General features: G+C 36.7%; 4 protein-coding genes across 4 annotated transcripts; 1 reads left to right on the forward strand and 3 right to left on the reverse strand.

Annotated features, from left to right (window-relative positions):
- Window positions 1–1928: 1928 nt before the first annotated feature.
- LOC110418618 (O-fucosyltransferase family protein) lies at window positions 1929–5129 on the reverse strand. The gene is made up of 6 exons (XM_021431394.1): window positions 4113–5129; window positions 3724–3892; window positions 3346–3435; window positions 2961–3244; window positions 2598–2856; window positions 1929–2453 (listed from the first exon to the last, which is right to left on the reverse strand). Exons 1-6 carry the CDS (start codon window positions 4757–4759, stop codon window positions 2226–2228), a joined length of 1677 nt encoding a protein of 558 aa, XP_021287069.1. The 5' UTR covers window positions 4760–5129; the 3' UTR covers window positions 1929–2225.
- An 849-nt stretch (window positions 5130–5978) lies between these two features.
- LOC110418701 (Zn-dependent exopeptidases superfamily protein) lies at window positions 5979–11418 on the forward strand. Its single transcript, XM_021431498.2, has 11 exons — window positions 5979–6118; window positions 6279–6414; window positions 6726–6804; window positions 6890–7092; window positions 7259–7328; window positions 7878–7961; window positions 8064–8219; window positions 9021–9194; window positions 9935–10009; window positions 10092–10232; window positions 10628–11418. Exons 1-11 carry the CDS (start codon window positions 6037–6039, stop codon window positions 10847–10849), a joined length of 1422 nt encoding a protein of 473 aa, XP_021287173.1. The 5' UTR covers window positions 5979–6036; the 3' UTR covers window positions 10850–11418.
- A 1333-nt stretch (window positions 11419–12751) lies between these two features.
- On the reverse strand, window positions 12752–15795 carry LOC110417976 (adenylate kinase 4). The gene is made up of 6 exons (XM_021430588.2): window positions 15535–15795; window positions 14274–14419; window positions 14069–14188; window positions 13780–13947; window positions 13404–13493; window positions 12752–13029 (listed from the first exon to the last, which is right to left on the reverse strand). Exons 1-6 carry the CDS (start codon window positions 15644–15646, stop codon window positions 12931–12933), a joined length of 735 nt encoding a protein of 244 aa, XP_021286263.1. The 5' UTR covers window positions 15647–15795; the 3' UTR covers window positions 12752–12930.
- A 622-nt stretch (window positions 15796–16417) lies between these two features.
- Window positions 16418–20284, reverse strand: LOC110417752 (nucleolar protein 56-like). The gene is made up of 8 exons (XM_021430264.2): window positions 19935–20284; window positions 18789–19003; window positions 18518–18675; window positions 18200–18387; window positions 17863–18115; window positions 17513–17661; window positions 17305–17439; window positions 16418–16982 (listed from the first exon to the last, which is right to left on the reverse strand). Exons 1-8 carry the CDS (start codon window positions 20137–20139, stop codon window positions 16645–16647), a joined length of 1641 nt encoding a protein of 546 aa, XP_021285939.1. The 5' UTR covers window positions 20140–20284; the 3' UTR covers window positions 16418–16644.
- Window positions 20285–22087: the final 1803 nt, after the last annotated feature.

Genomic DNA, 22087 nt, shown 5'->3' on the forward strand with positions numbered 1-22087 from the left:
AGCATGGATAAAAGCAATCAAACCACTCATTAAGGCTTCTTTATGTTCCTTTAAAATCTTCTCCCTATCCTCGTCATTAGTAAAGATTAGAACTACGTGAAGCCGGCCTGCCGGCCTGACTTGAACTCGAATGCTCTCACGTTGAAGTTCTTCTTGGACAATCTTAGGGAACACGTGTCTATAAAGTTTCCCCATGACACATCTCTGCACCACTCCATATCGTCCACTAGTATCTTGTTTTTGAAAACCAATGTATTGACCTCTCATTTGAGTTTCTATTCATTACCCAATTTCACTAAGTTTAGTTTCTCTTGGGCGATTATTCTTTCCAGGTTAATTCCACTTTTTTGGTTGTCATTCCTCGATTCTTGCTCCACTGCAATTTTCCACAGCTTTGGGGCCTTGGTCCGCCATCCCCTCCAAGCTCTTCTCTATATTTTTCTTCTCGTTGAGTTTAGCCTTCCATTGTTCTTTCTCCACCACTACCTCCTTGTATGACCGCCCTTCAAACCCATGTCTCTTAATCTCAAATTTTGGACTTTTTCCTTGTGAACCTCTGTTTCTGCGATCTTCAAACCCCTTTCTCAACAGCTTGGCTCTTCTCACCACTAGACGTTTCCCATCCACCCACTGATGCCCTCCCCATTTCAATGCCGTATCAAGTTCGTACCCCTCTCTATACATGATGAAGGCAAAGTTTACCTCCTCCCTTGAATCTTGTTGAACCTTCCTTAGGATGAAGACTTCAGCCACAGTTCCATATTCGTCCAAAGCTCCCTTCATAGCTAACCATGGTAGTCTCTTACTCAGATTATCCACAATTAAAGATTGAAGACTGTCCAACCATCTTCTACCAAATCTCTTCTCATCTCCCATTTCTTATTCAAGAACTAAATTGCTTGATAAAAAAAAAAAATTATACAAGAGTCTATTTATACTAATCAACTAAATTTAAACTTAGTATGCAAGTAAAATATTGAAAAAATTAATTAGATCTAAACTTACTGCAAATAAAGTAAATACCTTGGATCTCTTTGAATTACAAGTAAAATGAAAATAAAAAAATATTATTTTAATATATTTTTAAAATTAATAATTATAACTCATGCTTACACTTATACTATATGCTTTCTTTGCTTCCATCACAGAAATTATCTATGATTCAGATTTCTTAGTTTTAAAATTTGTTCATAAAGTTGCAAGCAGTATTGATAAGTGACTCCACTAATATTGTAAAATAGGTATAGACACTAGATTCAACTCCATGAAGGTTAAGAAAGTGTGTTTTTCATATGGAAGCTCTAAAGAGAAGGGTGAACAAGTGGGAAAACAAACACAAATTGAGGGAGGCAAATCAACAAGCTGATAATCTTGCAAAATCTGGTATAGGGAGAGAAATAGAGTTCTTCACAGTTTTTGGAGATGACTAAAGGGGTTCTGTGACCATAGAAGGAAGCAATAGTTAAAATACCTGTTGATTTCTGCTGCAACCTCTCTTGTTTTATTGAAGGGATATCTTTTGTGTTTGTCCGCTCCTGGGAATTGCCCAGGAAATTAGAAAGTTCACTTTGTATATTCCTGAGTTCTGTTCCCTTTTTGTCTATAAGGGTTGTTTAATGTGTGGAATGAGTTTGTATATTGGTTTTTTGCTGGTTCATGTACTGGGGGTTGATCCTTGTGTGATTTTGTTATGGCATACCTCAATGTCTTTTATAAGGGGATGCCTGGCAAAATCTTTTCAATGGAGAACTGAAGTTCTTCAGATTTTTAATATATTGGAACTTTTAAAAAAAATATAAAGTTGTTTCAACCCTTGGATGAGGTTCATTTCCAGTTACTATGTAAGCTATTAAGGTAGACCCAAGACAAAGCATTCCAATCTAAATTACTTTGACAAACCAATCTGACATCTTTCAACTGTCTTCAAGGTAAAAAATATATACTACTACTGTATAAGTAATCATTTCAAGCATAAAAGAACACTTTGTGATGATTGTCACCTTATTTGGAAATATTACAGGATTCTTTGATCAACATTGGACAAGATGGAAACAGGGTCATGCTACAATGTCCCCTTTGGCCTTCACTCCAAAGGGGGAACAGGAAAAAAAATGATGAATAGACAAAAAAATAGTATGAACAAAATGCTATGCAGGATTCTAGTGTAAAGAAAACAACAAATCCATCACAGATGGCGTGCAAATTGAATCTATTCATAGAGTTGCTCAGTAAACACCTGTACCGTGTCTACACATGCATTCAGGCAGTGGAAACGCAATTACGTCTTTGGCTCTCTCTTTCTTACTTGGCTCAGGCTTCAGAGATTTATTGTGCAGCGCTCTTATGATTTTTCTGAATTCTTCTTCAGAAATGGAGGGGTCTTCAAAGAAAGGAAGCATGGTTCTTTTGTTTGGCCTTATACATTTCCTATGACCCATGTAAGCACGGTGTCCCTGTCAATATTAACATTACAGAAACAAAGAAACAAGAGATCAGTTTGCCTTGTTTCATGCCTAAGATGGCAGATTCGCATGATGCAGCAGATAAACAAAAGGATGCCAATAAAAGAACATAGTTATAGAGCTTCAGTTAATTACAAGCAAGGCTCTGCCCATGTTTCCTCCATGGGAAGGTATAAAGATGTCGCTGTTAAATGAGACAATGTAGTCAATTGCAGATAGAGCAGAGGAGCTGTTGAGGAATGGCGAGAGTTCTTCCTCGTGTGCCAACATCTCCTTCCTCACCAAATGCGGAAATTCTGCAGCAAGTTGCTGCAAAGCTCTAGTGCCACCAAATGGCTCTCCTCCAGCAATGTACAATCGAGCACTTCTTGGTGCCCCTAAAGACTTCAAGAACCTGCAATAAAACATGATTTTCAGCAGTCCATAATTAAAATCTTGATACTCTGGATGAGAGATCACTTGGCCTTATAAAGTTCAAGTGTCATGTTTCTAATTTACCTTGCCATCTCTAATGCATTTAGGGGGCACAGTCCAGAGAGCCTTCGTTGAGTGTGGTTCATGTTCACTCTTCCGGTGAGATACTGGGGCTGAGACTTCCGAATTTCGGTGATGATTTTGTCGTATTCTGGACCTAAACCAGTGAGACATCCGGTTCGAACCCACACATCTTTCTCCAGCCGGAGATGAAGGGCAATATATGGACCTTCAATCCACATTCTCCTTGCAAGTTGATTGCCAAGCTGAAGAATTGGCCTGGAAAATCTTAATGCGTGGAAGGCGACCTGCAATATAGAAGGCATGTCAAAGGAAGTATCATTTGAAGATATAATAATTGCTCTATAGCAATTAGATTTCCATAGTGTTAGTAAAATCTTTGAAGTACCTTACACCTAAGCTTCTGCAGATCTGGTGGAAGATTCTTGGAGAGCTTTGAGTCTAATCCTCCGAGTACAAGAACACCGTCTTGACTGAGCTGAATGAGCAAAAAATGTTCCAAAATGAGATGAAACTAAGTGCTAGCCCGGAATAGATTATGTCAAAATCTAGTGAACTTTGTGAAAAAAAATAATAATAACAACTAGTCTGCTTCTGAGAATTTCTCAAGTAGAGTCTATTTAAGTTTCCAAATGGAACAAAATCTCAGGAAGTGTTGGGAAATGTAGCATTCACCTCAATGGCAATTCAAACATGAAAAAAATCCAGCAAAAAGATAATTTATGAACAGAGAAAAGTTGTCGAGGGTAAGAATCGTCTTCCTTACTCGTTTGAAGAATCTAGCGCGGATCCAAAGCGGAGACAGATTGTAAGGAATTTGGTTTGCAATGGTCTGTTTCGCCATCAAATGTGTGGAGGGTAGTGAAGATACAACTCGTACATCAGCTCGTAGCGTCCTCTTGAAGTGTTCCACATCATATAAGTCCGAAAATTCACTGGCATTTCAATAAAACAGATTGATTCATAAAACTCCATTTATAACTCTTTTCATCGTCCGATAACTACTTTATATGAACCTTAAGTTTTAAGGCATTAGAAGACAAGCTCTACAGACCAAACACTGGGGTTCATATGATGTTTCCATGGGAAATTTTTGTCAGAAAATTTCCCATTTAAAGGACCAAATACCAAATAGAACTAAATAAGTTTCGTTACCTTTCATCTTCCCAAATCAGGTTGACCTGCAAGATTGGCACAACTAACGAAGCTTCGAGAATTCTAGCTATAACAACAGCATCAATAATCTGATTCCTCTGCTGATTCAATCCCCCTGCGGCCACCACAACCAAGAACCTGTTTTTCTCCCCTGAAATCCTGGCTGACTTTTTCCGGTACCCTATACTGAATTCCAAGCAAGGTCGGTACCCGTTGCCATGTGGCTGCTGCCAGAACTCTCTTTCCTCCTCAGATAAGTTCCCAGAACCCACATGAACTGGCAGCGGCACCATTGCACTGCTGCCAAGCCTCGGTTCATTCTCATTGTAAGAGTTTATTCCGGCAAGTAAAGCCGCCAAGATAATCTGAGAGTGGGAAGATGAAAAAGTAGGGAGTGATTGTGAAGATGGGGGTGATGGAGATACGATGGAACAATGGATTGAATCTTGGGAACTGGGAAAGAACCTGAGAATTGAAATTCCCAAGAAAGTGAAAGAAACTACAAACGAGAGTATAAAGATAAAGTGGGATGGTGATGTCTTCTTGGAAGAAAAGAGTGAAGTCAGTGGTGAGACTGAGATCAACTGACATAATGACCTTGGAGTTAGACTGATGAAGGGGTTCTTGATGGTCCTTCCTCTTGCCATGGAAGCCTTTCTGGGAAGTCTCCTCACTCCTGCTAATTAATGGCGTACTGCATATTCTCTTGAATACTGTATTTTGGCAAGTTGCTGACCTTGGATCAGTTTCTTTTATAATTTTAGGCACTTTCTTGCCTAAGCTGTCAGATATTTAAGGTATTCCACATTTTCTTGGAGAAATACTAGTGACCACTGAGGATATGAAGCACCCAAAAACGAATGGTAGTTATTTTGTTGCACAAACGGTTGATGTTCCCGGCAAAAAACTTGAATATGACACAATTTCGAAACTACCCCCTGCACCTTCACGCTGCAGCCACCCTGTTTTCGGATGGTTGCAGTCTAACAGTAACATTTCGGACGTTTCTCCTCTTCATTTTAGAAGTTTCTGCAAGTCACGTCAAATTTTGTTGGATTCTGAATTGCATAGTACTATATCAATATACAAATAAAAGAATATTATAAATTTACTGCTGGATAAAAGAATATGAGATACCCCATATTCATGTCTCTAACTCTAATTTTAAGTGCATCCAGTCCTCATCAGACTCTCACTTTCTACTCCAATTGCATAGACAAAAATTGTTGAGTTATGGAAGTGCAGTAAAGGAGAAGAATCAAAACCAGCTGTCACACAGACCCAAAGAGCAAATGCCTGTTGACTACAGGGTTCACCGGTTCAGGGAGGAGTCCTTCTCCAATGCTACATCATGACTAATTAAAATTGGACCCATAATTTGACTTCAACCACTAAACGTGTTTAACAGAGACTCAAATTCAATTATTGAGCAAGGGAAAAGCCTGTGTTAATCAGTAGGCCATCAACCTCTCCGTTGGTGGAACGTGGAAGTTTCCAAGACGTTATTATTAGTAATATAATGGTATGGAGTTTCCTTATCAATGCCATAAATGCAGTGGAAAAGGTTGGAGGTAAAGATATGAATGAAAGGAAACATGAAGAACAAAAGCATCTAGCACAAGATGCTAATTAAGGAATTTTATTCCACAGTTAACCTCCTATAAATATTCAAGCCGAATTACACATCACATCTTTCATTAAACATAAAGTTACTCTCCTCAAGCATCATAATATCACCATCAAAACAATGTTAAGGTTTATACATTCTACCCAAATACCACAAAGATGGGCTATTTGGGCCATGGCCCAAACACGTGTCTGGATTCCTAGGAATTAGTATAAAGGGTCCTATTTATACAGTGGTGGAAACGCTGGAAAACAGAAATACCAAAACAAAGCCAAGCGAAGCTAAGGTCGAAGAGCCATGGCAGAAAGCAAAGTGAGCTCCGTTGTGTCTGATCTTGTCAACTTCTTAAACGCTTCTCCCACTGCTTTTCACGCAGTCGGTAATCTTTTTTCTTTTGTTCTCCATTTTCTGTCCTTGCTCTTTGGTGGAAGTTGACTGAAAGTTCATTTAATCAAACTAGTTTCGGATCATAATACGCATATTAGTTTTTTGTTGGATTTGATTGAATGATTTTTGTTGGGTTTTTGTTTTAATCACAGCTGAGGCAAGGAAACGGTTGGAAGACGTTGGATATGAGCAAGTATTGGAGAGAGAAGATTGGAAATTAGAAGTTGGGAAGAGATACTTTTTCACCAGGAATCATTCAACCATTGTTGCTTTTGCTATTGGTAAAAAGTATGATTTTTTTCTTTACAAAAACGAAACACTCATTTACTTTGTAGTTTTATTTCATTGGCCAGAAACTGTGGGAAATGGAATTAAATCTGTCATAAAGTTAACACTTTTTGGCAATTATGAGCTTGAGAATTTGTGATGCTACATTGGTCTGACTAACCGCTGTTAGGATTGGGTGAAGCTTAGATATTTTTTATTTTTTTGAGATTTTATTGTTGTCAATAATTTAACAAGTAAGATTAATAGTTTACATTTTTGTTGTGATTAGATGATATTTTACTTGTTTATCCACTAATAGTTTCTATGCTTAGATATGTTGCTGGAAATGGATTTCATATAGTTGGTGCACATACTGACAGCCCTTGTCTAAAGTTGAAGCCTATTTCCAAGGTGATTTTTTTTCCTATCATTAAACTAATATGTTACAGTGATAATTTATACTTAAAAAAAAAAATCACTTCCTGGGATTGATCAGGTTACAAAAGGTGGTTTTCTGGAGGTAGGAGTGCAAACATATGGAGGTGGTTTGTGGCATACGTGGTTTGATCGCGACTTGACAGTTGCAGGAAGGGTGATAATAAGAGAGAAGAAGGGTGATTCTGCCTCCTATTCACATCAACTAGTTAGAATTGAGGAGCCTATAATGCGAGTCCCTACCCTGGCTATTCACTTAGACAGGTGGCCTTGCCTGATGAATTTGCACATACCTTATGTTTGTAACTGGCACACATGACTCCCCTGCCTTGTATTTATCTCAGCACATTGAGGAGTTTGAAATATCTCTCTTTCTCTGTTAATGTTGTAGTTAGAAATTTACTTTGTTTTGTGTACGTCTTGTGAGTAGGGGTGTTAATGATGGATTCAAGGTGAACACACAGAGTCATCTTTTACCTGTCCTGGCAACATCAATCAAGGTAATTTTGGATCCATCAATTATCACACATTTTGTTTTCCAGATTGTTGTTATGTCAGTCATCATTTCCAATTCCTTCAAGGTTAAGTTCATTTACTATTTTGACCCTGTGTCAACTACACCAGAAGCCTTTTCATGTCAACGGTTGGTGATTTGATAATTGCTTCTCAGTTCTCTGTTGCATCGTGAACAGAAAGTAGTAATTTACTATTTCCAATGATTATATTGCAAGATTTAGTAATTCATTCATATTGTTATAGAAACCAGAATCACATCAGGGATGCTAGTGTTGAAAAAAATCTTAGTAACATCAATCATATGATTATGTTCAAGTCTAACACACTGGCTCTTTGGCTTCGACAACACATGACTTTTTTAGCATTTATAGAGTAGGTTGTTTGATTTTTAAAAATGGAATAGCTGAAGCTTGCTCAAATGTTACATATTTTAAAAATGAGTGAATAGTTCATCAATTCTTTTGTATTTCTTTTTTCCCAAGTACTAACGTTTGCTTTTCTTTTTCTCTAATCTGTTGAACTCCTTTTCACAGGCAGAGCTCAATAAAGAAGTTGCTGAAAATGGTCCAGCTGAAAAGATGACTAAGAACTCAAGACATCACTCACTTCTGCTGCAGGTTTGATATTTTTTGAGCCCTAGCAGTCTATTAAGTGCAGTAAGCTACAGTGTTGCAACTCTTTTTTTAAAAGATAAATTGCATTACTTTTCTTGTTTCTAGATGATTGCAAATAAGCTTGGCTGTCAACCAGATCAAATATGTGATTTTGAATTGCAAGCATGTGATACTCAACCAAGTACAGTAGCCGGTGCTACTAAGGAATTTGTCTTTTCCGGAAGGCTCGACAATCTTTGCATGTCATTTTGCTCTCTGCAGGTATGAGTAGTTTTTTTGTTTCTCTTTCCCACTTAGAAAAACTATAGGTTTATTTGAGTTTCTTGACTGTGCAATATGCAGATGTGGTTACATGTTTTTCTCTCCAAATGGGGGAATATTTGGAATTGTGCAATGCTAAACCTAATAACGATATTCACTTAGTTTGCCTCACTCCTTCATCATTTAGGAGGCATGAGTAGCTTGGTAGATTAGCTATTAGTGACTTTATGAGTTATGGCATTTAAAGGGAATATTGAATATGTTGGCCTTGTTTGGCTTATATGTTTATTTTATGCTTAGTTCTCTAATCAGATAATTATGATGTGGCATTTCTACCTCTCCTACAGATACAATAGATTTGTACTTATGATAAATAAGACAATTTTATACATTGTGATGGTTGCATCATTTTCTCTTCTTTTGATGCCATTGCTTTTCTCTCGGCTAAATTTTTGGTTTTAAGGTCTAGTGACCATTTGGTGTTTGCGTTACTTGAAACATGAGGCTTGGCCATTTACAGACATGTTCTTAGTCTTTTCTTATTGGAATCCTGCTAATCACCTCTGATATTAAACTACTAGATTCATAAAATCCAATTAAATTGAATTTCCAATGCAACTTTTCATAAATCAATACATTTGAATTTCCCTTCATTTTAGTGGCCTACCCATGTTTTGCAACTGGAAGTTTCACGATATGATACTCCATCCAAACTGTCTGAGAGTGAATTAGGGGATACAATTTTTTTCATGTCAATTTGCCATGGTTATTCTCATTCGTTACAATGTGATTGCATTCCAGGCACTGATAGATGCTACATCTTCTGAAAGCGAGCTTGAAGATGAGAGTGGTGTTAGAATGGTGGCATTGTTTGATCATGAGGAGGTTGGATCTGATTCAGCACAAGGAGCTGGATCTCCTGTAATGTTGGATGCTCTATCACGAGTAACAAATTGCTTCACCTCAGATTCTAAGGTGTTTGCTGCTCCTCCATCTCTATTTTCTGAATCCTGCTTCTATTCAATTAGCTTGTCTGATTTTTGTTAGGGGAATATTTAATTGAAATTTTGGTTGTATAAACTGAACTAACTTGACTTCTGTATGGTTCACTGTTTGTGAAGTCTAGAAGTTTTATGCATTTACCTGTAAATAAGGCATCTGGATATTGTTCTTTCATAAAAAAAAAATAGAAAATCAAAAATCAGAAGCACCTGCATTTCATGATACTATTTTTTTTTTTTCTTTTACCTATAAAGACCATGATAGGAGTTTGTTGTTGTTAAGATTTAACTTATATGTATCACTTTCCAATTCTTTGCTGTGATTTCATCTCTGAAGAAATGCTTTCAGACACAGACAATCTGTTTGGAAATTTATGAGTATATTTTCTGAATGCTGTCATCTGTATGTTCCGTATTAACAGGATAAGGACTAGTGTCTACTGCCAGTCTGGCTGTTCCCAGAAAAAAATTATTTCTTTTATCTCTTTACTCCTGTATAAAAACCTTTTGCCTAATGAAGGAGTTCTTGTGTTTTCTGAGCTCATCATCTAACATAAGACTCATGGCTTGCCATAAAAGATTTCCCCAAAATGATAGTAGTTAGCAAGTGACCATATAGATTGGCATAATCACCTTCCATTTGTCTATAAACTTAGTAATTGTGCTTTCATTAAAGTCATCCTGTTGACTTTTGTTGCATTGGTTTCTTTTCAGCTGCTAACAAAAGCAATTCAGAGAAGTTTCCTTGTTTCTGCTGACATGGCACATGCCCTGCACCCAAATTATATGGTATGTTGTTGCAGATGAGTCATAACTTGCATTTGCAGATAATTTATTTTGTTGTGCTGCTGTCATATGGTGTTATCCGCAGGACAAACATGAAGACAACCATCAGCCTAAGTTGCATGGGGGACTTGTTATCAAACACAATGCAAACCAACGTTATGCAACCAATGCAGTCACTTCTTTCATATTCAGGGAAATAGCAGGGCAGCATAACCTTCCTGTTCAGGTCAGATCAATCCTCAACCATATCTTTTAATGTGCAAATTCTAGTGAGAAGGAAACATCATTTCATGTGTTCTATAGCATTTGTAACTTTGTAAAGCTCCTTTGATCTTTTGGAATTGGATCTGTAACAATCATCTTATTTCTTTAAATAAAATCGAACATAACAAAGGGAGAGCTTTTGCTGAAAATAAGAACTTCATCCAGTTTCAAGGAAACAGATTAAGCTTAATATAGTGCTGGTATTACAAATCCATTCTTCACTTGCTTGTGGTTTTCATGTGATGTAATGTAGCATCACGTACTATCTGAAGATGGTGCACAAAAGAAATGCTTTTCTGTTATGTCAACTGGTTTAATAGATGAACTGATTGTTTCAGAAAATTTATGAACATGCAGGATTTTGTGGTGCGCAATGATATGCCTTGCGGCTCAACCATCGGTCCTATCCTGGCAAGTGGTGTGGGGATCCGTACGGTGGATGTTGGTGCTCCTCAATTGTCAATGCACAGCATACGAGAAATGTGTGCTGTTGATGATGTGAAACATTCATATGAGCATTTCAAGGCCTTCTTCCAAGAGTTCTCTCATCTTGACACCAAGATTACAGTCGACGTGTAGATCCTCTCTCCATCTTGGGCAAGAGGTGCAATAACCAAAATGACTTCTAAATAGCTGCTATTTAAGTTCTTGCTCAAAATGCCGTGCAACCATGAGGTTGATGTTGCATGGTTAAGTTGCTGGACTAGTTGGTATGTTTTTCCGGATCTACGATTGTATGGTGGCAACGATTAAGGGTTCTGTCAGTGGCTTAAGATTCCGCTACCTAACAGTAAGGTTGCAGATGGGTTGGATGTGTCTTAATGTTTTTCTGCAGCAATAACAATATTCTGTCCAGCCACTAGATAGAAAACCTTGGATGGCATTGTGGTAAAAATGTATTAAGGTTCCAACTTTACCATGAGTTGGAGGATTTCTTTTTAGAGCATACAAGAAATTCTCTCTAAATTAATGAATGTGCAAAAGGGCCAATTTCTTCCCTAAGCAGTATTGCATAAATCTTGCCCTTTTGCAACTCCTCCAGACAATTCAAATTATAAGGCCATTTGTAAGACTGTTAGTATATAAAACTCAAACTCATGAATTAATCCATTAATTGTCGTTAAATAAATTAGATTATATTTGATGTACTGATAGTGTATAATTTTTATTTATTTTCAAGTAAGGAGATAGTGGCACTTTCATTAAAAAATAAATATAATTCTTTAAAGAATTTGAAAATAAATATTAATAATTTTCTTAGAAAAGATAAAATTAATTTTTTATCTCTTTCCAACTCTCCCACCCAATCTCTTCTTCTTTTTTTCGTTTTTGTCTATTATTAACAATAGAAACCTAAATCTAGTGATTGTTACTATAATTAAACTCAAACTCTATCAAAATTTAAATGAAAAGCAGGTGTTGTAATCGTCCATAATGAACTCGTAAATTTCAATTAGTTATTCTTAATTTTTATATTATAATAGATTTCGTAAAGTAAAAACGGATACAAAATGTTCTGAAACTTTTATATTATTTAACAGAAAGATGACAGAGTAATCAGAAAAATCAACAAGAAAAACAAATGATTAATTTTCAATGGAAGGATAATTATGAAAAATTAACAATTATTAAGTGGTCAAGCTTACTTTGACTTTGATTCTTTTGATGTTTTTACTCGATAGCCGATAATTTATTTAGAGGACAAGGACATATAGTTCAACTTATAGTTTTTCATGCTTATCTTTGAAAAATGAATTTTAATTAGTTGTACTTCCTTTTTTATTTTTAATTTTGAATCAGTTAATTTTTCTTGCTGATTTTTCTAATGACTCTTTTATCTTTTTATTGAACACCAGTAACTACTTATTAAACAAGACCAGCTTTTGCATTAAAGTTTTGATAGAATTAGAATTTAATTATCACAAAAATCACTAGATTTAGGGTTCTATGGTTGAAAATGGACAAAAAACGAGTGAAAAAGATGAGATCCGATGAGAGTTGGAGAGATAAAAAATTACCTTTTTGTTTTTTAAAATATATATTTATTTATTTATTTAAAAAATTAGAAATATTTATATTTAAGTTCATCAAAGAATTATATGTTTTTTTTTTTTTTTGCATTTGTTTTTTTTAGGAAGTAACATTATCTCATGGGCTGACAATGTGCCAAACATAACCCCAATAAGATAATCATGTTCTGCTGTCTAACCTTTTTCAATAAACAAATCGATCACCACGTAATAATACAAAAGGGCTGTTGCTAATACCAGATTCCTCAGTCACATTAGTGGAGTATTGCCAGCAGCAAATATTTTTCAGAAGAATATAGCACACCTATGAAACATTTTGATTTGCAAGTGGGCGAAACAAAGCACCTTTCAAATTAATACCCAACAATTATTTGTTGTCAATCTATAGTATCATTATTTAAATATATGCATCATCAGCATCAGCATCAATACTTGAACGACAAGAGCCGGATTTGGGCCAAAATAGTAATCAGATAATAATGGATCAGAGCATCTGAACGTGTACCCAAAACATGAGCAAAAATCCAAGAAAATTCTCAATTAAAAAAAAAAAATTTCTGTTTTGTAAGTTAAGAGAACCAACATTCATGAGTGGAGCACCTTCTGAACCTCAGCCATAATGGGATTTCATCATGAAAGTGCTTTTTGAACCTCATTCGTAACCTCCTTAGGAGGCTTCTCTGCATGAAGCTTTGCAACTATTCCTTTCTTGGAATAATAATCGATCACCTAAATTTCACACAACACGATTAAAAATGTTAATGACAAAAAAAAAAATCAGAAAGAAATAACTAGGTATGACAGAGTACATAAAGGGTAGCATTCATCATTCAGCAAGAACCATCAAGATGTTCCATTAGATCCAGTTTACATAATCGGACGTAACAACCAGACAGTGTAGAGGAATATGATACTCCCTCTCATATCATTCTAGCCACATGCTCAATTAGCTTGTCACTTATATTGTATCTCTCCCTTTTAGTAAATGCCTAGCACCCATCCTAGTAACTCTTCAATTCCAAAAAACTTTAAAGAATTCACACTAAAACAATTGTGGATCTTTCACACTTTGCACAGAAATAGTTAGGAAACGAAAAGCATACTGGTTCAGTTTGCTTGTGAAATGACTCTAGCCTTGACTTGAGAACAGCTGCAGTATCATCTTTACGTTGAATCAATGGTTCCCCAGTCACCTTGAAGAGAACATAAACACAGAAGCAAGTTTGTTAACATAACTGCAACTAGTTCTTTAAGAAAATGGTGATGCAGCTTAAAGAGAGGTAGCTGGATTGATCGTTATTAGTGTATCAACAAATTTGGATTAAGTTAAGGCATCTCTCCTGATAAATTGCTTAATTTACCACTTGCATTCACCCACTGGTGAAAAAGGTGAAAAGGCTGTGCCCAAATCCCTGGCAACCAAATTTGCGTTTATGTGACAAACAGATGTAAAATGAGGATTACTTATGTTTGACTTACATCATCAATGCCAGGAACTTTAGGAGGTGCAAATTTCGTATGATAGGTCCTACCACTAGAAGGGTGGATCCAGCGACCAGTAATCCTCTCCTCTAAGATCGCATCATCAATTGCAAAATTGAGCACCTTATCAACTTTACCTCCCTGCTTTTCAAGCATTTCATCAAGCTGCAAATTGAAGAGCAAGACTACATATTTAGATGTGTGGGTATAACAATTTTAAAAACTCAAGGTTCTGCAGAAGAGAGAGAAAGAAAGAAAGAGCATAAAGATTCGAAGAAGGTAACACCTTCTGTGCTTGGACTACAGTCCTTGGAAATCCATCAAGAATGAAACCTTTTTGACATGAAGGTTTCTTCATCGCTTCATCGATAATGCCAACAACCAGATCATCAGAAACAAGTTCTCCCTGAGAAACAACCACAAAATATCTCATTAGCAATCCAGTAAGAACCATTAATATAAGCCAGACAGGTTGTGGAAAAAATTCTAACCTTATCCATAGACTCCTTGGCCTTGACACCAAGAGGAGTTTTAGCAGCAACAGCAGCTCTAAGCATATCACCAGTGGCCAAGTGACACAAGCAGTACTCATCCTTAATAATTGGTGATTGAGTACCTTTTCCTGATCCAGGTGGACCTGCCATCCATAATATTTCCCAATAATCAAAACAGGGCCATCCTTCTACCAATGGCTAAACAGTAGAAAATACTGATAGTAATGTAAAGAATGCTAACAGAATGGCAGCACGTTTTTGAGATGTTGCTACCAGCATGATACAGATAGTTACAAATGCTTGAGACCTTGAGTAAAAAATAATATAAAATCAAACTTTACTATCTTTCTATTAACTTTCAAGCAGCCCAAATTCCAATCTGATCTTGGGTCAAAGAGTTAGTTCGTTCAAATGAGATTGGAAGGAAAGAAAAAGTAAAGTCGAGACCCTATGCAAGCAAGACGTGTAATTTGGATTAGGCAATAGAATGGACGTTGCCGCATGGAACTGCGACACAAAAGACAGACTCATTTCATATCAGGTCATGGACAAGGGGCATTAATAGCTGGTCTTCAAAAATCTATGCACAATTTGAAGGGAAAAAGGTGAATGCAGATGAAATATATAAATACAAAATTGGCATGAAAATTCATTTCATTTTTGTTAAAAAGAAAATATGGACTAGGCTTTGTTGCAATGACCATACAAAGATGAAACATGTTAAAATAAATATATGATTTAACAAAGTAACAGGAAAACCAAAAACCCCAGTACCCTACTGGTCATTGATCTAGAGTTTGCTCAGGGAAAGACCCATTTTTTTTTCACTAAACGTAAATAAATGATATTTGTAAAGTTCAAAAACTACAATTTCGGAGACACAAACTTTCCCAACATTCCACCTTTCAGAAACAAAAGAAAGTGGGGTCACAGCTCAGGCAATGCACTCAACCGATCATAGACTGCAATTAATCAATTAGCAATTCTCCCAATGCCCCTAGTTTGCTTTTACATATGTATTTATTCATTTAAATTGTATGGAAAGTAAAACAGTACAAAATATTCAGTGGAATTCAGAGCGTTCAAAACTCATAGCGCATTCACGGTTCTGTCTAAACCAATTAAAAAAATCTGACAAAAACCAGCTTCAACAGACCGTCGGATCTGAAAGTTCTATGTTAGTTCTCAACAAAATAACAGAGGAATCTAATACAAAGCAAATAGAGAGAGAGAGAGAGAGAGAGAGGAGGGACTGTACCAATGAGGATGAGGCGTTTTTCCGGTTTGGAGGCGCATTTCATGCGACGGAGCAGCTCAGTCATCAGTGATTCCGATGGTACATCTTCCAAGTTCGCTGAACTGCTCGCCATTTTCTCTCTCTTTGTTTTTTTTTTTTTTAGGGGGGGAAGGTTTTGGGTTTTAACACAAAAACTGAGACAAGAGAGAAAAGGAAAAGAAGGATTTTTCTTTGTTGTTTTAGGCCTGAGACAGAGAGTTGTTGAGATTTGAGATAGGCCTTTTAAGCTCCTTTACTTCGGTTCGGAGCCACCAACGCTTCAAACTCAAGCAGCGGTCTTTCTGCTTTGTTAAAAAAGTTACTGTTTTGCCCTTTTTCGTTTCCAAAACTAATACTACTTCCCACTTTAATATTATTTTTTTTCCTAATTTTATTCTTCTCTTTGGAAATATTCATTCTTGCTCTCTTATTTAAATAATGCATTTTTTATGCTAAATATGTTATATAAAATTGATATGTAAGATTTTTAAAAAATTATAGTTATTAATAATAAGATGACAGAGTACATAAATTCTTGTTTTTTTTTGTTAAAAATTTAATGAAAATGATTTTTATAAAAAATGAATATAGAAAAATCCATAAAAACGGAGGGAATAATAAGAAATTAACATCCATGGTGAGGGTAAGGGGTTGACGATTCCATTTTCACCCCTTCGAATATCCATCTTTGCCTAGGGCTCTTCTTCTTAGTTGTCCATTTAAATACAAGTGATAAATATTAAATGGAAAGAGAGAGAACCGTTTTTCAGTTTTACTTTTCAATCCATTTTCTCTTCACTAATGGAAGTCAATTCCCAGCAAGCACAAGCGTGAGGGCATTGTCAGGTAACATGCAATTACCAGAAGCAACGAAAAAGTAGGCCAAATTTTAGATTAATACATTAAGTTGAAAATTCAAGAAATTGTCAAATTTCTTGGGCAGGCACCTAAATTCCTTCACCAGACAAAAGTTGAGACAATGAAGGCAAAAAAAACATATGACCATTTCTACAACTAAAAAGTACTTAAAAACACTATTATAGCTTGCGTCAGACAAAATTTAGCAAACAGTGATAATTTCACTCGTCATTTTCACTCATGGGACTTCTTCTTTTTCTTTTTAGCTTCACTTGCAGCTCCTTCATCTTTACTCTTCTTCTTCTTCTTCTTCTTCTTGGCTGTTCCGTCCTCCTCGGCAACATCCCCATTTACACCATTTGCTTGCTCCTCTTCCACCTGCTCTTGCTCCATCTTTCTTTTCTCTTTCTTTTTCCTTTTCTTCTCTGATTTAGCATCCTCCAAAGCATCTCCATTCGTAGCAGCAGCTGGTTTATCCTCAGCAATAGCCTCACCATCTTCTGTTTTTGATTTTCTTTTCTTGCTTTTCTTTACGGAAGCTTCACCAGGTTGTGTGTCTTCCATTTCAAGATCTGCATAAGGCATGGCAACAGATAAATATTGTAAATGGACATCTTGTTAAATTGCCAAAGCACATAGATTAACTGCAGTCAAATAATCTATAAAGATGCAACAGGCCACAATATGCAACATGCCAAACTCTGGGTCTAAGTTGTTCAGCTCAAGGGCATATCAAAATTTGAAGGCCTCAGGTGCAAGGTATTGCATCCCTTACTTCTATCAAAGATCCTCTTACAGTGAACTTGCACCCCTTACTTCTATCAAAGATCCTCTTACAGTGAAAGACCAAATATTTGAAATTGTACAAAATGCAAGGACCACAGATCCATTTACCTTTGCTCTCAGTAGTTTCAATTGCAGCCTTCATCACATCAATGTTTTTCCGAGGGGCAACACCCTTGTCATAGAATTCAAGTCGTTCCTCAACTTGTTCTCGCAGTTTCTCCCCAAAAACAGTGGTGCCCCTCTCTGCAAATAGATGAGAATTGAGTGACTTAAGGGGAAAACTTACAGCGTATGAGGAAATAACAATCATAATTACCTGCAAAACAATCTATGCGAGATGCAATGGAACACTTGTTTGCAAGATACCGTGCCATTCGGCCTTTGTTTCTTGCAGATGCTCGGCCAATGAAGGATGAGTGGAAAATTAAACCATACTTAGGTGTGTTTCCCCGTGTTTTGAGAGCCCTGAAGACAACAAGCAATGAGTGAAGCCAATGCCTTAAAAACTAAGGATAAGAAAATTGTCAACAGAAAAAAGAATATTTTCATAGCAATACAGAAATCAAGGTTCTGCTCAAAGAGGGCCTAAATTTTAGCAAGAGCCCAGCTCCCCATACATTTCATAGCTCCACATATCATAAGAATATAAGGTGCAAAGTAAAATACCTAAAGAGGGCCTTCTCTGCCCCAAGAATCTGAAGAGTTGAAGAGGGGCACTTTGCCAAATTCGTGAGACTACCAGCATGTGAGATCAACCGAGCCCCAACAACTTCCCCAATCAATGATGCCAAATTTGGTGCAATGTCATTCATCTTAGTCACTAGATAATCGTAAAGACTCTTCCTGTACTCGGCCAGATCCATTACCCTCTGAGCAAATAGCTGAACATTAATCAAATCAACTGGGGTCAAATCTTGACCTGCAAAGTGTGGGAAAAAGAAACAAGTGAATACGGTGTATGAGAAAATAAGGTCGAATTGTGGTATAAATACAAAAGATCTACCCATTGATGCTTTGCCAGCTTCTACAACTTCTTTGGCTTTGTCCTCATCCCCGAGTATCTCAGTTAAGGCAGGGATGTGTTCTTCAGACAACTTTGACTTGTCCTCTATAAGCTTTGCAACTCTAGCATAGAGATAATTGTCATTGACGATCTTTACCAACTCAGGAAAATGCCAAGAGTACCATTCCCTGCAGGAAGTGATCAACCAGAGGATATTATTAAATAAAACCAATGCCCACATATAATAACAAGCGTACCAATTATTGTGGTGTTTTGAACCAAGAATATGCTAGTTTTGGGGGTAAAGTAATAACAAACCTCACTCTCATGGAGAAGGAATTGATATCCTTGTCAAGAGTATCAAGAAGGAAAATTGCCTGAATAACCATATTGTCAACTCGGTTGACATTGAACTTAACCTTTGCTCTGCTGTAACTGTGGCCCAGACCAAGTTGAGCTTTTTCTAAGTCCCCAGGCTATGAAGTTTAAGAAGATACAGGAAGAGAGAGAAAACCAAATAAGAAAAACACATGCTTGTAGCTGTCTTCCTGAAAGAGAAATTAAGGTAAAACATAATGAATTTGCAAACCTTTAGGTCCTTGATAAACTTATCAAAATGCAATCGCACACCACGAAGAAGCTCAAGAACAAACTCTCCACTCTGGCATGTAATTTTAGTTGTCTCAGAGATGTGGGAACCAAGCTTAGGCTCGGCAACTCCCACACTGAACTTGGACTTCTTGCCTTCCTTGACTTTAGGGAGATTCAGCTCTAAAAAGCTCCTTAACTCATCAGTCATAAGCCCTGCCAATCAAACCACACATAACCCAATAATTAACCCAGCTTGAACAGCAACCTGATGTTCAAAAGAATGTGCACAGTTACTGATTCTATTAATCATGGTGTCTTCCTTTAGCTTAGTAGTTTGAGGAGCTTATTGCACATGGAACTTCAAGATGAGCAATATAATAAAAACAAACCCAAAATACAAATAGCAAAACCTAATTTACAACCACAGAAAGGTATTTACAGAAATAAAAGGGCAAGAATGTGTACTCCTTGTTGAAGTGAATCCTCTATTTCCATAGAACAGAAAACCATAAACAAAGTGCAACCAGAGTGTTCAGTCCAAGTATTCCAAAAGTACTCAATAAACCTGTGCTGTTCTGCCAGTAAAAGTGACTGGAAGGAAGGGTCAGAACCTTATAGGTTTATTGAGGATAGACTCAACAGGAAGGCATAAACAGCCTTGGTTTACCTTTGCAGCTTAATTTATACTTGGAGATTCCTCTGACTAGTCATATGACTCCAAGAGGGTTTATTTGATGAGCAACAGCCTATGGCAAGGGAAAGCTTGCTGACGCTTTGGCAGAAATGCGCTATAAGCAATGCCTTTTTACAGCCGTGCCCATCAGATATAGCTACCTATACAGAAAGTCCGACTCACTTCCGCTCACAAAATTCAAAATCAGCAGAAATCATCAATCTCATCAAAGAAAAATCCTTTATTCATAGCAACTCCCAACATCACCAAGTCAAGACAATCACTTGCATAAAATTAAAAAAAAATACAACTGTACTAGCAGAAGCCCACAGATGAAAGAGGCAGCCAGAAAACCCATACAATCAAAACAATATTACCAAGGACAAATAAAACAACCTCAGAAGCTTGAAAAACAGAATAACTTAGAAATGATAAAACAAAACAAAAAAAAAGTGTAAAATCTTCTATTACCTTCAGAAACAGAGTTGCATTGGTTGAGAGAATCAAGAGCGGACTCGAAGGGGTGAAAAGCAGTGAGTTGGACCACCTTACCGAACCGGTTCAGATCCGCAACCGAGTTCCTAACGGCCTCTGTGTTCTGGCCGATTTCGTCGAGGCCCTGAGCCTGGAACAGTGCATACCCGGAAGCTGACTCGTACAATAAGTAAAGAGCCATTGAAGAAAGGCTCCAAACACCCACCCACAAAAAAGCTTGAGCTTTGTTCGCTTCAAAATAATCAAACTCAACTAAAAGGCTGTATTTTGGGGGTGGGTTCGAGTTGGCCGGTGGTATCCGGGTTTTGGGAAAATGAGCAGCTAGGGTTTAAGGCTTTCAAGCACTTATATCGTTGCCTACAATTGTTTTACCAAAATATCGCATTAGTCCCTGTTGTTTTGATTTGTTCAATTGAGTCCTCGTGAGTTTGATTTTGTTTAATTGAATCTAGGGTTTCTTTTGGGCTTTTGTCCATGTTTGGGCTTGGTGAGTTATGGTTTCAGATCTGGGTTTCCCTTTTGACTGCAACACAGCTTCGAGAGAAAGAGGGAGACGTCCCAAAGGACAAAACACAATTTGCCCATCAACAGTCCAGGATGCCCTTACGCTGGCCCAATACTTTCAAAATAAAGAAATATAAATGCATATTGCGTTTCATGCGGTTTGATCCTGGGTAATGATTTGAAACCAATTCTACGAGTTTAAAGATATAAACACTCATTATTAAATTAAATATTCGTGAACAAATTCAATAATAAATAGTTTTTATTTGCTTAAAAGATAAGATTTTCTTTCTAACACTTATGCGTGAAGAAGATAAGTACAGAAATTCATTTCTCATGTTATGAACAATATAAACATGAAGCCTATGGTGATTTCTATTATATTACCAGAAAATAAATTTAGTATTCTAGATTATGAATTTGTACAAGAAAAATAATATATAAAAAAATTCTGAATAATTTAAAAGATAATCAAATTAATGGTATCTTAATCTAATTGTAATGTAATCATATTGATTTAGCCTATACTTTATACAACTGTTATAATAAAATTAACAGAAAGAACCTCACTTTATAATTTATAATGAAAACACAAATGACAATTTTAGATATTATTTCGGAGTATTCAAGGATACCCAGAGAGCCCACCCAAGGAGCAACATATATAATTCGAAGAATCATATTCATATAGCCTTCTACCTGTTTCTTTTAGTTCAGCAGGGCCTTAGAGGAACTTGATGGTGCGAAGCCTTAAGGTTGAATCATTCCCTTTACACAATTTCCTTCTTTCACCAAGCTTGTTTACTACAATTGCTTAAACTGTTCAGTTTTTATAAACTGTTTTTCCTTTGATTCGCAATATGATACAGTTAGCCAGCAACTTTGTCACCCTCCCTCCAATGGCTGCCCTTCTTTTCCTTTTATTGCACAGGCTCTAAGACGAAGGCATGGTTTTAACTTCTTATCTACACCATGTCAAGTATCTTCTGATTCTTTTTCCTTTAAAGATCCCAACAGGCCAAATCTGGGTCCATCGCTGTATACTATACAGTGTATAGGCTGAAATGGAGTTAGGTTTCCCAGTTTGTAAGTTAAAAACACTGAAGAAAATTAAAAAAAAAAAGAAGTTTATAAGTTAGTAGGCCCTTTCTTTGTACTAAAGGGACACTTGAATGTGAAAGTTGAATTTGTCATGTCCACTCACTGCTAACTGCAATTTCCTTCTCAGTACTCTCTTGTTGCATCGAATCCCTGTCATTCTTCCCTTTCCTTTTTCTTTCTTTGTTCTCTCTGGTAGCTTAGATGCTCTCTTCATTCTTAACCTAAACGTAACAATGGTTCCTGCTAATTGCTATCACTTGGTGACTATGGAGGCTTGGATTCAAGTCTTACCCCTTAATTTAATAGCCCTCAAAAGCTCCACTGGATTAATACGATTGGTCCTTTGGTCAAATAACCTGAATGTAAGGGTATACAAGAAAGGAGGGTAGGGTCATTAATTGATGAGGAATAAGATGGTGATAGGGTCAAGTCTCGAGTCCACTCATTGCTGTTCCTTGGAAAGCTCTGCTGGCATGACCTACTGAATTTTATTGCCTGCTTTATGAATGTGGGGCTTCTCCTCT

This window comes from Theobroma umbraticum, unplaced genomic scaffold, assembly GCF_002168275.2.
Source record: "Theobroma umbraticum cultivar Fairchild unplaced genomic scaffold, ASM216827v3 scaffold_50.0, whole genome shotgun sequence".
Lineage (NCBI taxonomy): Eukaryota > Viridiplantae > Streptophyta > Magnoliopsida > Malvales > Malvaceae > Theobroma > Theobroma umbraticum.

What these genes read in the sequence shown, in the direction of transcription:
- LOC110418618 (XM_021431394.1), bottom strand. Translation starts at nt 4,759, where the DNA reads ATGGCAAGAGGAAGGACCATCAAGAACCCCTTCATCAGTCTAACTCCA. An exon ending in GCGCTAGATTCTTCAAACGA is followed by an intron (nt 3,436 to 3,723) that starts GTAAGGAAGACG and finishes TTGCTCATTCAG; the next exon opens with CTCAGTCAAGACGGTGTTCT. An exon ending in ACATGGGCAGAGCCTTGCTT is followed by an intron (nt 2,454 to 2,597) that starts GTAATTAACTGA and finishes TAATATTGACAG; the next exon opens with GGACACCGTGCTTACATGGG.
- LOC110418701 (XM_021431498.2), top strand. Translation starts at nt 6,037, where the DNA reads ATGGCAGAAAGCAAAGTGAGCTCCGTTGTGTCTGATCTTGTCAACTTC. An exon ending in CACTGCTTTTCACGCAGTCG is followed by an intron (nt 6,119 to 6,278) that starts GTAATCTTTTTT and finishes TTTTAATCACAG; the next exon opens with CTGAGGCAAGGAAACGGTTG. An exon ending in AGTTGAAGCCTATTTCCAAG is followed by an intron (nt 6,805 to 6,889) that starts GTGATTTTTTTT and finishes GGGATTGATCAG; the next exon opens with GTTACAAAAGGTGGTTTTCT.
- LOC110417976 (XM_021430588.2), bottom strand. Translation starts at nt 15,646, where the DNA reads ATGGCGAGCAGTTCAGCGAACTTGGAAGATGTACCATCGGAATCACTG. An exon ending in AAAACGCCTCATCCTCATTG is followed by an intron (nt 14,420 to 15,534) that starts GTACAGTCCCTC and finishes TATGGATGGCAG; the next exon opens with GTCCACCTGGATCAGGAAAA. An exon ending in CTGTAGTCCAAGCACAGAAG is followed by an intron (nt 13,948 to 14,068) that starts GTGTTACCTTCT and finishes TTCAATTTGCAG; the next exon opens with CTTGATGAAATGCTTGAAAA.
- LOC110417752 (XM_021430264.2), bottom strand. Translation starts at nt 20,139, where the DNA reads ATGGCTCTTTACTTATTGTACGAGTCAGCTTCCGGGTATGCACTGTTC. An exon ending in AGTTTATCAAGGACCTAAAG is followed by an intron (nt 18,676 to 18,788) that starts GTTTGCAAATTC and finishes TAAACTTCATAG; the next exon opens with CCTGGGGACTTAGAAAAAGC. An exon ending in AGCTGGCAAAGCATCAATGG is followed by an intron (nt 18,116 to 18,199) that starts GTAGATCTTTTG and finishes CACACTTTGCAG; the next exon opens with GTCAAGATTTGACCCCAGTT.